The following is a 16,242-nucleotide window of genomic DNA, read 5'->3' as shown; positions in this document are numbered from 1 at the left end:
GTGCTGGGAATACTTGCCGTTAGGCATAGCCAAGAATTTTACAAAGTTTTATCATTTTCTACTCTACTGGTCAACGCGAGACAGACTAAAAGGAATGGAAGTTTCGTTTCTATGGCAACCAAACATTTGTTGTAGGCGGATTTGCTTAACCAACAAAAACGAGATAATACTTTAATTATATCATTATTAAATTAAAATAATATTATATAATATCACAATTTATTAAAAAATAACAATTGGAATAGAGCAGTAAAACATCCTACGTTGCACGTTCTCCACAAATGCGAAAATCTCATTTGTGTCCAAGTTGGTCTGCTGCGGCTGCAGCGTCTTATGGAGAAACCAACTTCTTCATGTTAAAAAATAAGTTTTCATAAATATAATTAAGATTTTCCCCCTTTTCTTCCTAGCAGAGGGTACCCTATTCATTTTTTCATTTCCCAATTTTTTTTCTAGCCCTAGTTCTATCTGGTTTATTTTTATTTAGCTATTGTTTGTGAATGGTTTGTTGTTCATCCCCTTGTAGCAGACGAATTTCTGGCAGCAAACGAAATTCTTCGGCTAAAAGAGACGAGCAACTTACAAACAAAAATAAAATAAAAATAAAGTAGATAGAACTGGAGCTAGAAAAAAATATTGGGAAATGAAAAGATGAATAGGGTACCCACTGCTAGGAAGAAAAGGGGGAAATCTAAATTATAGTTATGAAAACTTAATTTTTAACGCGAAGAAGATGGTTTCTCCATAAGACGCTGCAGCCGCAGCAGACCAACTTGGACACAAATGAGATTTTCGCATTTGTGGAAAACGCGCAATGCAGGATGTTTTACTGCTCTATTAATAATGTATATTAAATATATTAATTATAGTAGTGACTTATTAAGTATTCTTTTAATAAAAACATTTCAAAACAAAAAATTGTCTAATAATTTACTATTATAATAAATAAGTCTAATATTCACAAATAGAAATTATATATTATTTTATTTCAGTAAAAAATTTTTAATAAATAGTAATTTAAATTATATTATTATAATTTAATAATGATATAATTAAAGTATTCTTTTGTTTTGGGAGCTGAGCAGATCCGCCTAAAATAAATGTCTGGATGCCATAGAAACGAGATTTCCATTAATTAACTCTCTGTCTCGCGTAGATACAGTACCCACCAAACGATTAGGTACACCCCCGTTTTTTTAGTGCATTCTTATGGCGCTACGGGTCTTAGGAAAACTTGAATATCTTTTTACTGATAAGGACTAAATTTTTTTCCTTTTTTTCCTCTATCAGGAGAAAAAGTGCTCTAAAAGTTATCTTAACATGAAAAAATTGTAGAAGTTACACCCAGGGCGCTAAAGTATCGTTTACATGATTAGGTACACCACTTATCTCCCCATAAACGCCATGTTAATACCGGCGTTTCCAAAAATATAAATCAAATACTTCAAAACATCCTAAAATTAATTTTTTTATGCCAAACGACGCGTTTTTCTTTACTCTATTAGAATATAGTGCATGTTTTTGAATTATTTGAACTAAAAAACTCCTTCCCTATACCCCAAAGTTGTTACACTGAAATGTTTTACAGAGAAAATAATGATTTGTGCTTGCGCCACCAGGGGGGCTGGGATCAATTTCAAGTGCTCAGATTTTTTTCGTTAAACACAGCTAGATTTTTTGTATTAAAAAAAATAAAATTAAAAATAATTGATTTTTTTATCATAAGAAGAAAGTATTTTATCTGTTTTGATTGTTGCCGTAATGTATAACAACAAATTCACAGACATTCTTTTAGTTGTTGTTATACATTACAGCAACAATCAAAACAGATTAAATTCATTCTTCTTATGATAAAATTAATTTTTTTTTAAATTTTTTTATACGAATAATCTAGCTGTGTTTAAAGAAAACTAAATCTGAGCACTTGAAATTGATTTCAGTGCCCCTGGTGGCGCAAGCACAAATCTTAATTTTCTCTGTAAAACATTTCAGTGTAACAACTTTGGGGGATAGGGAAGCACTTTTTAGTTCAAATAATTCAAAAACATGCACCATATTCTTATTATAGAGTAAAGAAAAACGCGTCGTTCAGCATAAAAAAATTAATTTAAGGATGTTTTGAAGTATTTGATTTATATTTTTGGAAACGCCGGTATTAACATGGCGTTTATGGGGAGAAAAATGGTGTACAGTATCCTGCACAAAAATCTGAACACGGATTTAATTTTTTAAAGCCACTTATTGGCGGGGTAAAGGGTTTTTGTTTGTTTTTCTTTAAGAGGGAGGGTAGACGAGGTGATGGACACATAGTGCAGGGTTGGGTAAGTCTAGAATTTTTTTTTGTATGCCTTAAGGTATTACGCTTTAAGTCAAGTAACAAGTCGGGACATTTTTGCAACCCCCAGGGTGATGTGTTTTTTTAAAACGACAGTTGGAAATGTTGGATTTAGGTTGTGTAATATTCCTTTCCCAAAATAAATTAGAGAGCTGCCTTTGCACAATTATTTCGATACCGATGTCATATGTGTAGAGCATCTGGATGCGATGCCGTAAATCAGTGTTCGATTTCCGATAATGAATTGCGAAATATTTCGTATCTCTATAATATTCTTCATTCGAATGTGCTGGGAATATTAATTTTTTCAGAACGAAGTGAATTATTATTTTTTAAGTTATTTAATAAACAAAAAAAGCACATATTGCTCCATGAAAACTTGTTTTATATATGAAGGAGAATTTCTCGTAAGGTCACCACAATAATTCATCACCTCATCTGGATTCGAACACCGACCTCCAGCATCACATTCAGAAAGGATACAACTACGCCATTGACAACGACGTAAACATACAAAGGCAGCTGGAACATAAGCTAAATTGTTTCGGTAAGCAACATTACCAAGCCCAAGCCCTAAATTTCCAACTGTCGTTAAAAAAAACACACCACCCTGGGGGTTGCAAAAATGTCCTGACCTGTAACTTGCTTTAAAGCGTAATACCATAAGGCATTTTTTTAAATGTCTAGACTTACCCAACCCTGCCCTGTCCTGTCCATTACCCCGTCTACCCTCCCCCTTTAAAAAAAAACAAAAAACCCGCTACCCCGCCAATTGGTGGCTTTAAAAAATTAAATCAGTGTTCGGATTTTTGTGCAGGATACTGTACCTAATCATGTGAACGATACTTTAGCGCCCTGGGTGTAACTCCTACAATTTTTTCATGTTAAGATAACTTTTAGATCACTTTCTCTTCTGATAGAGGAAAAAGGAAAAAAAAATTTTGTCCTTACCAGTAAAAAGATATTTAAGTTTTCCTGAGACCCGTAGCGCCATAAGAATGCACAAAAAAAACGGGGATGTACCTAATCGTTTGGTGGGTACTGTAAGTAGAGTTAAAAAAATGGGAAAACTTTGTAAAATTCTTTACTATGCCTAACGGCAAGTATTCCCAGCACACACTGATGTAAGGATGCGAGCTCACTGATGGATGTCTGGTTTCCATGGCAATTTCTTACATGGTTTTTCCACATTTTACCATGTGCTTCAATTTGGCCTAAAACTCGATGCAATTGTGCTATTTGACAATAGGGAATATATTTTTTTATTTGAAAAGGGTGATCGGATTTTTTTTTTAACATACTGTACTTCATGGTTTCACGTTCCCCCCTCCCTCACTCTATTTTATATAGAGTGAGAGAGGTTATATGCGTCCTCCCGAAATTTTATTTATGGATTAACCGTAATAGTTTGGTTAAAATCGTGGTAGTTAGTCCCAAATCAGAATTTTATCCCACCAGAGACGCTTGCAATTTTCACCACTGTCATGCGTTTTAGGCGTATGGGGGAATGTTGTATTTGCCTTTGGTGGAATAAAATTGAGATTTGAGACTGCCTACCTTTATTTGAGTTCTAACAACATAACCGCGCATGACTAGTCTATCATGAAGATGAATCGAACCTGCGGCTTTTTCAATGGGTGAAGTCGGCTATTATAGACTAGTCTATCGCAGTTAGCAAATCCAGACAACAATAAAGCCAATTTTTTAAAGCAACGATAATTCGCACTAAATATTGCAGTGTAGAAGGAAATAGGAAAACGTTTGCGGTTCATAAGCATCAATAAAAATGCATCTTTTAGAAATGTATGTTTAAGATCTAGATGATGCGACGTATCTCAGAAATAATCTATGAAATAATCAACGTTTATCGATTCGTCTTTAATCCTAGACCAGTCGATGCTTGAAATAGTCGATGGTTATCGACTAGTCAAGACTTGATTAGTTTGGGCCACGTTTAGTGTGAAGAAGTCGACATATATTTTTTTTTTTTTTTTTTTTTTTTTCGTTACGAATTGCGTTTGTCGAAACGGCAAAGTGTTCACACACAACCCTGGTACGTAAATCAAAAAACCAAAACAGAGTGAAAACGAAGTGAAAACGTAACTACGTAGTTTTTTTTTTTAAAAATTTTGAACGTTTTAAGTATCGTTCAGACTACATCTTTTCTACAGTATAACGTATAACGTATAACGTTAAAAGTTTACGTTTGTACGTCGTAAATTTCGCTGCGTTTTTTACGGAGCCATATTTACGTAAATGTGTTCGTAGACTGTTCAGACTACACTGTCAAATTTAGTAGAGTAGGCTAGATTCTGCGGAGATTCTAGCGTCTGCGTAAATTTTGTACCTGTTGTAGCTCTTTGTTATATTTATTGATAAAAGTTCTGAGGACGAAACGTTCTTCTTCTGACCAATTTCTTGAAGACCTAAAATAAATAAGCAATAAACCAAAATAGTTGCAAAAGATTTCATGAAATAATATTTACTTTTTGATTTTCTTTATTGGGGTTTTTTGTGGGGCGACTTGAATTTGTTAGTTTTTTTTTTTTTTTTTTTTTTTTTAATATTTTTTTTTTAAAAAAAAAAAAAAAAAAATTTATTATTAAATTTACAATTCTACACCTGACATATCCCAGAATGAATAAACAGGAGAGAAAACCTGAAAAAACAAAAGAATGTAACAAGCGTAAAACAGTAGTGCGTAGAACCCAAAACTTATGTAAAAATGAGATCAATCTCATTTTTACGTACGCTCAGTTTTAACTGTTTTGACTACGTTTGAGTTTACGTATTACGTACTACGTAGAGCGTTGGCGAACACCCTCCGTTCCCAGCTACGAACTCAAGGGAAAAACGTTATACGTAGTACGTAAAACGCCAAAAGGCGAGTCTGAACGTGGCTTTACGCACTACGTAGTCAAAATCTAACATGCTTGTCTTCATTCTTTTGTATTTTTTAGTATTATTGCTGTTTATAGTCTGTTCTTATACCTTAAATCTCGCCACTGTTTACTTCTGTTATCTCACTTTTAAATTCTGCTATTCTATTCTATTCTTTGATGTTGATATTATTAACAAGTACTCAAATTGACAAACACTACATCTATGAGTAGAAAGTGAAAGTTTAAATTAATGTTAAAAACCGACTTACGTAAGTGCAGACTGCAGAGTGCTGTAGTGTGAACAGACTACGAAGATTTTAACGTAAATTTCGGTTCGTAAAAAACGAAATGAAATTTACATAGGAAAAACGTGAACGAAAAACGTAATACGTTGTACGCAATACGCAGAAAAGAGCTGTCGTGTGAACGATACTTTAGCTAGTCATTAGTAATAAACTAATCGACTGTTACTGACTAGTCAAGGAAACCATGGTAACGCTCATCAAGTAGCTTGCGGATACTTGATTGGGACGAGGAGTACTTATTTAAAGAATGTCGGTAAGCCTCTGCTATTTTCTCTATCAACGACCTTATCAGTTCTAAATATGAAGAATAAAAATATGAGAGATAGATGACAACCTTGAACCGTATTTTAGTTTCAACATACTGAAAAATGAACCATAATCTACCAGCAGAAATAGTCGAACATAAAGCCTGAAGTGTATTCATCTGACTTTCACCCACCATTACGATGGCTTTTAAAGAAATCTGGGGATTACTATATATTTTTAAAAAGTCTACTTAGTGGTAAAGATAGCCCGTAAAATTGTCTATAACCTTCTTTAAAATGAGCAGCATTAAAGGTGATCTAAGGTACAGTATCCTGCACAAAAATCCGAACAGAGATTTAATTTTTTAAAGCCACTTATTGGCGGGGTAAAGGGTTTTTGTTTGTTTTTCTTTAAGAGGGAGGGTAGACGAGGTGATGGACACATAGTGCAGGGTTGGGTAAGTCTAGAATTTTTTTTTTGTATGCCTTAAGGTATTACGCTTTAAGGCAAGTAACAAGTCGGGACATTTTTGCAACCCCCAGGGGGATGTGTTTTTTTTAAACGACAGTTGGAAATGTTGGATTTAGGTTGTGTAATATTCCTTACCCAAAATAAATTAGAGAGCTGCCTTTGCACAATTATGTCGATACCGATGGCATATGTGTAGAGCATCTGGATGCGATGCCGTAAATCAGCGTTCGATTTCCGATAATGAATTGCGAAATATTTCGTATCTCTATAATATTCTTCATTCGAATGTGCTGGGAATATTAATTTTTTTAGAACGAAGTGAATTATTATTTTTTAAGTTATTTAATAAACAAAAAAAGCACATATTGCTCGATGAAAACTTGTTTTATATATGAAGGAGAATTTCTCGGAAGGTCACCACAATAATTCATCACCTCATCTGGATTCGAACACCGACCTCCAGCATCACATTCAGAAAGGATACAACTACGCCATTGACAACGACGTAAACATACACAGGCAGCTGGAACATAAGCTAAATTGTTTCGGTAAGCAACATTACCAAGCCCAAGCCCTAAATTTCCAACTGTCGTTTAAAAAGACACACCACCCTGGGGGTTGCAAAAATGTCCTGACCTGTAACTTGCCTTAAAGCGTAATACCTTAAGGCATTTTTTTAAATGTCTAGACTTACCCAACCCTGCCCTGTCCTGTCCATTACCCCGTCTACCCTCCCCCTTTAAAAAAAACAAAAAACCCGCTACCCCGCCAATAGGTGGCTTTAAAAAATTAAATCAGTGTTCGGATTTTTGTGCAGGATACTGTACAAGCAATAGGGAAAAATTTTGTTTGCCCTATTACGACATGGGAAAAGATTGGAAAATTATTTAAAATTCAACAACCTAACAAAAACCAATTCATTTTAGTGCAAAATGACCGCATTTACTAAAGCTTTTGAAATATATAAAAATTACCACACCAAAAAATCAAAAACCAAATAATATGACAAATTTGTAGCTGTTTTTTAAGAACAAAATTGTTCGCTTACTCTATACTGGATATTGGCGAATTGCTATGAAAAAAAAGTTCAATCAAAAATATTTTTTATTTAAACTTCTCATCTTAATATTTTATATATTTCATTTTTTTTACGAATCGATAAGCGTCGATTATTCCATAGGTCATTTAAAAGATCCACCGCATAAATCATAACACTTCTAAAAAGTGCGAATAATAAGGAACAATTACGAAAAATAAGATCGTAATTCGGGGAAAACGGAAGAATAGTGTACATCTGAACCTATTTATATCGCATAGAGTAATTCTATAAAATGTGCGACGCATATCGCATAACAGCAAACTTGTCGATGAGTAAGCTGATTTTTTTAAACCTGACTATTTCGGTTAATCCCTATATTTATAAAAAAGAGGGAACCTATCATGATTATCGGATATTTTTCTTAGCCTTTCAAAAATCATATTGTAGAGATTTTGGCGGTAAAATCTGTGAAAAACCCACAAGTATATCGGTAAAAATGTACCGAAATGTAATCTCGGAATTTTTTCCCGACATATTTCTTAGAGAGTATAATTGGGGTTCGACCCCGATTGGCTGTAATGGAGCTGTCTGACCCTCAGCGTCAAAATTGGATTTGACTCGACTTTCGTTTGATCACTATTTTTTAAAAAATCTTAATTCAAGTTTTAAAAATCTTGGGGACGTCCAATCCAAGACTATTTCTTAATTAAGTCACATCAAGAAAACAGTAAAGAGAGAAGTACGTCAATGAGCATCAAGTTTTTTCTTGTGTTCGATGAAACAACAAACAAAATTGGCAGTTTCACTCTAGTAGTAGTTTGTTCAAAAATGGTGCCTTATATTATTAAAATTGTTAATAGTCCATTGAATTTACCAAATTTCACCAATGTAAATAATTATTGATCATCAAGTGACAGTTTAGTATTCCCACAAATACATTAGTTTTTCTTCACATATAAATAACCTAGCCTTTAATTTTATTAAATTATTTAGTACATTACATGCCTTGGCTAGAAAACTACTAAAAAATCTAAATCTTGGTATGATTATTTTATTTTATTAAGAGGCAAGGACGATTCACGCTTTTTCATTTTCAAGCATTGCACATTTCTTTTAGAAGCAAGAAACAGATCAACGCTGAAATTTCTTCAACGCTGAAGGACTTAACTATATATAAGCCGACACACTTTTTCAAACTTTTTCCTCCCATCTTGCCTATCAGTTTGGAGGCTCATCCTCCTAATAGGTATAAGAGTATAACTCTTAAGAGTCTAACTCCATGGAGACAAAGGGCTGTCCTAAATATTTTAAAAAATAAGTCCTTTTATTCCCAGTTCTATTTTTCCAGTTTTTTTTTTTTTTGTTTTTTGTTTTTTGTTTCCGTCCTATTTCACCGGCTACCACCGGAAGTGATACCAAGGAGAAGATTTTAAACAAAAACTTATAATAGTCCGTGATATTGTCACTACTAGTACACACACTACTAATATACTATACACTTGTCAGCTCTAGTTCTTGGAAAAGTACATTATTTTGGCAAAAATAATGTTAAAGATAAGTAATAGTCTCTGCAAAAATTCTTCTCTTTGTAGGTTCTTGTACTTGTCGAATACATGCACCATTGTATCACAGCCCAGGATATTTTAAGCAGAATACTCAATCCCATTTTGGGAATGGAATCGTTTTAAGTGCTGGGCCTACTTTTTTACTGTTTCCATGTATTAAACATTACACAACTCATCCCAAAAAATCAGTCCTAGCTGACGTAATAAGCTATAAAACTATTTGCTTCTTAGCCGAACTTAGGCATTCTTGAGTTTGGTTAAACAAAAATCATTTTAATTGTTCAGTGTACCCCCATCCTTCTCTACATTATGGTATCCTGTACAACGTGGATTGTGGTTGTTAGAACTATAAAGCTATACTTCATCTCTTTTTTGTGAACCTTCTCTTGAACCTTTCTTGCCAGCTTTCTTATATTTTTTGTAAACGTCGTTTTTTCTTAGTTTGGTAACATCAATGTTTACTGCAAAAAATTGTCATCAGGTAAAGCATTTAGGAATAAGGAAGAATACATCTAAAACATAAGGCAGTAGAGAAAGATTGTGTTAAACTTTCAAGTTTACGATTTTTCGAAATTAGAGAATTTGCTTGGTCTTACTTTAGAGGTGAACTGTATAGTGATGGAGATGCCGGCCCTTGTTTCTCGTGATTTGTTGCATGTGAGGACTCGACGTGGTTTGAGTTGCTTGCTAAATATTTTAATGACAGTTACAATCAGTGATCTGTCGAATAATTTCCTACAAATCAAATGTCTGATTTTAAACCAAGGATAAAATTATTCTAGATATTTGATATCTCGAATAAATGGACTTGATTTCTATTCGTTATTCGTGATCTTCTTGGGAAAAAATGGTTCGTTTTTTATTCGGTTGGTCGAATGTAACATTTTGAATAAATTTCGAATATATTGTATATTTTACGATGTTGTTAAGAATTTATTTTTGTTACTTGTAGAATTATTACGTTTTCTTTTAAAAAATTGGAACAAGAATTATTATTTTGAAATCTTATATTGGCATTTATTCGAAATTTTATTCGTATTCCTTTTTCGTTAATCTATTCGAAAACTTGAATTAACCCTAATTTCTATTCTATTCTATTTCTATCTATGTATTTTGATCCTTCGAATAACTGAAAATTGATCCTTATTCTTGCTTCCTTCGAATAAGAAAAAACCTTATTCGATAGAACACTGGTTAGAATGGCATACATTTATAAAAACATATTACTTTGAAACAACAACAAAAAGTTTTCCGATAGTAGTGGAATTCATTTTTGCCGGCAAAGTCTTGAAGCTACTTTCTGTAATTTTGAATATAATTTTTTCTCTTGGAATTTTAAAAATGTCTCTCCATTCAATTCTCCTATCCTGGAACATCCTAGCCAACTAAATTAATCCTACTACTTACAGAATAGCATGCTATCTTAGTTTCACTACCCAAAAAATATTCTTCCTTAGTTTTATACTAACGTATTGTACACGCTTACGTACACCGAAGGGTGTACCAAATAAAATCGACATTTTCTTACCAGGCTTTTCAAGGGCGAATAAATAATAGTAAAAAACAACTATAACCAAAGTTAATAATTTTCAAGATGAATTTTACTTTCCTCGCACAGGATTTGAAATTCTAGGCCGATTTTTGTTTCAGTTATTTTTAATAATTCATTCAAGAATTTTTTTTTCGGCAGCTCGGTCTTCTATCAGTTGATAACGAATAGAGAAAAACTTGTGCAAAATATAAATGTTTAATTATCACGCAAAATAATTTTGTCCATGTTATTTAAAATTGAGTGCACAATTGGGCTGTAGAACAAAAGTAAAATGTTGTTGGTTTCTCCGCAACGTGTGGCAAAATCGATTTCATTAGTTACGCTCGTATCGCTTTTTATTGTACCTTTAATATTTAAAATATTAAAGTATCCTGCGTAGCATACTGAATTACTGATGTATATATGCTTATTAGGATTAACTAACAATCTTTAAATTAGAATTAATTAATATTTTAAAATGATATTATACAATAATATTAGGACTTTGGCTATTAATACTTATTATTACAATAATTTGGCAAACTGATGTCACCTTGGTTTAACAACTGGCAAATCTTTTAAAGTGCCCAATCGGTCAGGTTTTGATTTCAAGTCAACATATACAATCAGTCATTTTAATCATATGAAATTCATCGACTGCACTGTTAAATAATGGCCTCTATTGTTAGGTAGACTAGGTCTAATATGAAATGAAAATTTACAAAAACCCTATATTTGGTTACATCACCTTTTCACAAGTATCGGTGACTAAAACTTATTCGTTCTCAAAACCATGTGTTAATCTTAAGGAACCAAACTTAAATTTAGCAATAAGGCTAACTATTTTATGGTAAAAACAAGCCCATCTCATGACAGGTTACCTGAACTAAGTTACTAGTTATAACTACAAATCAGTTATTTAATCTAAGGGATTTCTGGGTTATTGAACCACGCTTAAAATTTTTTTATGTTAATTTTCTTTAATTTCTGAAATATATGCCACTTAAATTTTATGAAATACATTTTGTACGATCATTACTTTTCAATGTATTAAAAACTTAAGCTGGTTAGCTGCAAAATCACATGTTTGTAAATGTATCAAAAAATTTTCCGAAAATTTTCAATCAATTTTTCTATCTTATGACAATTTTTTGCTAAATTAGTTCGATAATTAATAGCTGATGTCGCGCAGCGGTAGAGTATAAGACAGCGAATCTAAAGGTCCATGGTTCAAATCCTAGGACGACTAACTCGTTTTTCCAAAAATTAACCTCAAGTTACTGAATTTTTCAGTAGTCTTAAAGAATTAAGTATCTTATAGAAATTAAGTGCGAAAAAAAATCTAGTAGGCTGGCCTTTTTTAAGTATAAAAAATTAAGTATTTTGTCGCCGCTGTGTATCCAGCTGACAACACCTAGTAATCTTAGCTTCTACAGTAAACGCTGGGAAGGGATCATCACTCGCCGAGTTCACTTTATCTCTTCGAAGTGTAGAATGGAAAAGGTCTAAAGAAATTAAAAGAATCGTTCGTGAAGTTAGGGAAAGCCCTATTCCACCACAATTTTCCACTCTCCATTGGGACTCAAAAATTTTTTTATGAAAGGAGGAGTTGAAGAAGACCGGGTTGCAATTCTTGTCAGTCCAACGCCCAAGATTCTGTCAATTTGATCAATTTCAGCATCTACGGTGAAGCGCAGAAAGACGCTTTTATGCAAGCTGTGAAAGGACATTAACGGACCATATTGCCACGCCCGTTTTTGACATAACTTCCAGTAATACTGGACAGCATAAGGGAGCAGTTGCAGTACTAGAAGAAGCTCTTTAGCATCCTGTTATGTTGTATCCTTTTCGCAGACACATTGCGGAATGCCACATCAAGCGGACACACCCCCCCCACCCAAAAAAAGAAAAAAGAAAAAAGAAGAGCAATATCAGGACCAACATACAAGCTTTTCTCTAGGTTCGAAGAAGACTGCAACAACTTCGCTCCTTTAATTACTGGAGGGTATAAAATACTGAACTGTGACAACCAAGATCCATTCATTGTCTCGCAGACAAATGAAGTAAAAGAATGGGCCGAAAATTGATTTAAAAAAGGTGTTTTACCAAGAGAAGACTACAAAGAATTATGTGAGCTGATAGTGATCCGCCGCTGGTGCCGTTATCATCGATACGCGTCAATCGACAAAAGCTGGTATGTTCTTAACTGTTTTCGATCACATACCATTATACCTGTACATCACTTTCCAATTTTTCCGTTTAAAGCTAATAAAACGCTTCATTCTTTTAACTTACTTGTGGATTACTTAACACAAGCTTGTTGGGCTAGCATTATTTGAGGCTTGTCTAGCAGTTTCTATAAAAAAAAAAGAGAAAGAATCTTTTGCTCAATTAATTGAAAATCATTATTCAATGTTTAGTATGTGAAATCTGAGCAAAGAATCACGCAAATGTTGTCAAAACCATGTGTACTGGTGCAGTACTGTAAAGCCTATTGATAAGAAGTACCTTTCACAATTTGAAAATGGAGAAAAATCCCTTTACGCGATATTAAGAAAACTATGTAGGGTATTTATATTTTGCACAAAGTTTTCTATATTAGTAAGTTATCAACTGGTAGAAGGCCGTTGCCGAAAAAAATTAATTCTGGGATAGATTACTAAAAATAACAAAACAAATCTACCTAGAATTTCAAATCCTGTGCGCGGGAAGTAAAATTCTTTACTATTTATAATTTTCAACTATTATTCATTCGTTCTTTAAAATCCTGATAAAAAAAATATCGATTTTAGTTAGTACACCCTAGTACACCGTAATGGTCAATAAATCAAACGTCTAAGTCAGATTTTCTGTTTAAATTTTGAAAGTACGTGAGGCTAGGTACAGTATAAGTGTAAATTTAATATGATTCATCACTGTGATGTACTTTTAGTGACATGCGAAATAAAAATTTTAAAGATTGATTGAAAGGAAACCCGAGAATTGCAGATTTGTGCAAGCCTGCACAGATTCACTCAATTCTGCAACTACACCGTGCAGTTTTCGGTTAGCTCGTCGGTATTGGCTATCTTGTTGAGCCAACTTATCTTCAATGTTAAGTATCATGGTTTTTATGACATTAAGTTGATCTGCCATTTGTGATTCTATGTTGTGGAGCCGATCTTCAATTTCTCCTAAAAAAAAGAAAATAAAAAAAAATAATTTCATCATGTTTTGCAAAAGATTTTTTGTAATAAAAAAAACATCTTCCTCTGTATTTAAATATTTCATTTTCCCAACAAGGTTGAACGTAAGTGAATATGGTAGGTGAATAATAATAAAAGATTTTTTAACTGGAATTTTAACACATGTTGTGACTAGGTATTATGAAACGTTCACGTCAAGGAGTTGCAAAGTCCTTTCCCAAAGTTTAGGAACGACTTCAAGACTACTGAACTCAAGACGAAAATACTCATTTTGAAAGAGATGTCATTGATAACAGGCAAAAACTCTGAAATAAATTTGACACCCAATTGAGTGAGAGAGCGAAAAGCACAAGGTGCAATAAAAATTTGTTGACTCACGTTCATAAATTACATCAATCCTTGATAGCAGGGAAGTGGTATACGACTGAGAACCAGAAAAAAAAACTGCCCTTGGCTTGCTCTTTTGTATACAAACGTAGAATCTAGGCTGAGGATACAGGTTCTCATGTTCCCTGAAAATCGTAAGAGCCGACTCAAAATGTTTACCATACAATGTAATCCTAAACGCTAATGACTCATTTTAGCAAAACATCGGGATATTCTAAATTTTAAAATGCTACGCTTCTCAAACCGACTGGAAAGTCAGGCAAAAAAATATAGAAAAAATTTATAAAAATTTAAGCATATATTTTTTTTTATTGTTGGTATATTAGTAAATGTAAAATTTTGCTGACATCAACCAAGTGGTTCACTAAAAACTTTTCAAGTTTAATTGTGTCTTTTTTACAATACATGTGATATTATTTCATTCAAACTTGATTAAAATCGTCACGGAAAAATGAATTGTTAGATTTTCTCTCAAAACATGTTACTGAGAAACTCTGTCTAAGGAGTTAACCAGCGGCGAGTAAATAAATGCTAAAATAATTTTCATTCCAACTATATAGGGGAGAGTGGGGCTAGTTGGCAGGAGGGAAAGTTTGCAATTCCTAATTTAGAAGAATTGTGTGAAAGAGGTTTTATTGAAATAATTCATAGTCAAAGATGTTTATTGTGCGCACATTTGTGCAAAGTTTTATAAATTTATCCCCAAATAGTTTAGGAAATAGAAAATAACGAAATTTTTTGCGTCAAATCCACAATAGTTGCGTGCTTGGTATTCATCAATTTTATCTTTTCTTGGTATGCATATAATTTTTAAAAAATATTAGTTTTATAGAAAATTGTGTCCTCTATTGAACTGTAACAATGGATTTGTTTTAATCAATTATAAAGGAGTAATAAAAATTTGTATTTGAATAAACCCTGGGTTGGGGCAAGTTGATACATTGCAAGATGGGGCATGTCGGCATAGGCATTATACATGCATATGTATAGTACATGGCCTGTCCAAATGTCAGGGAATTGTAAGTCGAATTTTTGCTAGATATGACTTATGGTGAACAGTGGTATGCATTAGAGGCCAAAATTTGGCACATTTTAGGTGTTTCACTTTATACGATGTTCAGTGTTCACCTGTGAAATGTTTGCCTGAATTATGTACATTATTTTTTATTTTTTGCATTTAAGGCTATTTAATCTTTATGTAAGTTATCACAACTTATCTCTGAGTTTCCCACTCTAAAATAACTATAGGATTTTTGTTTATTGTAATTTTATTCTAGTTTGTTTACAACATCAACATTTCACTGAAATCCGTATTTGAAATACATGGGGCCAACTTACCCCACTACCACTGCCAACTTACCCCGTTAGTGGGGCATGTAGGCAATTTTTTTTTAGCTTTTTGAACGTTGATTTCGATATAAATTCTTCAGCGTTGATCAAATTAAAAAATAGCACGAGAAAGCTGGTTATCTGAGCTTTCTTTTACAATTTTTTGGGTGTCAAAATATGGAAAATAAGAGAAACCAGAGAAGAAATTAAAAAAATTGTACCAACTAGCCCCACCCTCCCCTATGTCTTACCTTCTAAAACATTCATCAAAAATACGTACTAATCTTCATAACAATAAGACTGCAATGAATTGTGGTAACAATCTGACAGCTGGACCTGGCTCAACATTAGGCATACTGAAAAAGTTTTAATAAGAAATAAGGTACAGTGCCGGTCCACTCATCAGACCGCCTGCTCATACGACCAATCCAGTTATACGACCACCTTTTTGCTTGCACCATTTTCTGGCACGAGTTTCCCCTTCTTCATGCTCGTCTTCCGCTAAATGTACAGCCACTTGGATTATTTTAATCCTTTTTCGATGTTTTTTGTTTTTTTATCGTCATTGACCTTCAATGTGAAAAAGGGGTTGTAAACAAAAATGAATTACGTCAGTCATTTTTCTGATGTCTCTTTCTGAACACCAGAGATCTCTTGCTCGTAAAAAATGGGAAAAACAAAAGAAAATGTAGACCCTCGTAACAACACTCTTAGTTGAAACAAACTGGCGCTTTTCAAGCGCCAGTTTGACGCTTTTTAAAAAGTAAGATCTCCACCAGCTGTTACGGATAAACTTAAGGTGATTGATATGTTAAAGAGTGGTAAATCCCAACATAAGATTGCAATCGAGTTCGGCATTTCAAAGTCCCAAGTGCAACAGATTGGAAAGGACCAAGAGGAAATTTTGAAAGGCGTCGATAGTGGTGATTTGAAATTTTAGGTCAAGGTTACGAAGAATATGTTCGAA

The 16,242-nt window shown here is 33.4% G+C and overlaps 1 protein-coding gene across 4 annotated transcripts in view; it reads right to left on the bottom strand.

Moving 5' to 3' along the window:
- LOC116922116 overlaps window positions 1-16,242 on the bottom strand; it is a 39,048-nt gene that overhangs the window by 14,007 nt on the left and 8,799 nt on the right. For 3 of the 4 annotated variants that reach the window (XM_045173218.1, XM_045173216.1, XM_045173217.1), the window contains exons 2-3: window positions 13,350-13,547; window positions 9,440-9,530 (exon numbers count right to left, since the gene is read on the bottom strand). In XM_045173218.1, coding sequence (XP_045029153.1) covers window positions 9,440-9,530; window positions 13,350-13,547 — 289 coding nt within the window. Of the gene's footprint in view, window positions 1-9,439; window positions 9,531-13,349; window positions 13,548-13,937; window positions 14,072-16,242 lie in introns of all 4 variants that reach the window. The other variant, XM_045173219.1, reaches the window with a different exon arrangement.

Source organism: Daphnia magna, linkage group LG4 (genome assembly GCF_020631705.1).
Source record: "Daphnia magna isolate NIES linkage group LG4, ASM2063170v1.1, whole genome shotgun sequence".
Classification (NCBI taxonomy): domain Eukaryota; kingdom Metazoa; phylum Arthropoda; class Branchiopoda; order Diplostraca; family Daphniidae; genus Daphnia; species Daphnia magna.
Note: the sequence above shows the minus strand (reverse complement) of the source record. Positions and strands in the feature narration are given on the sequence as shown.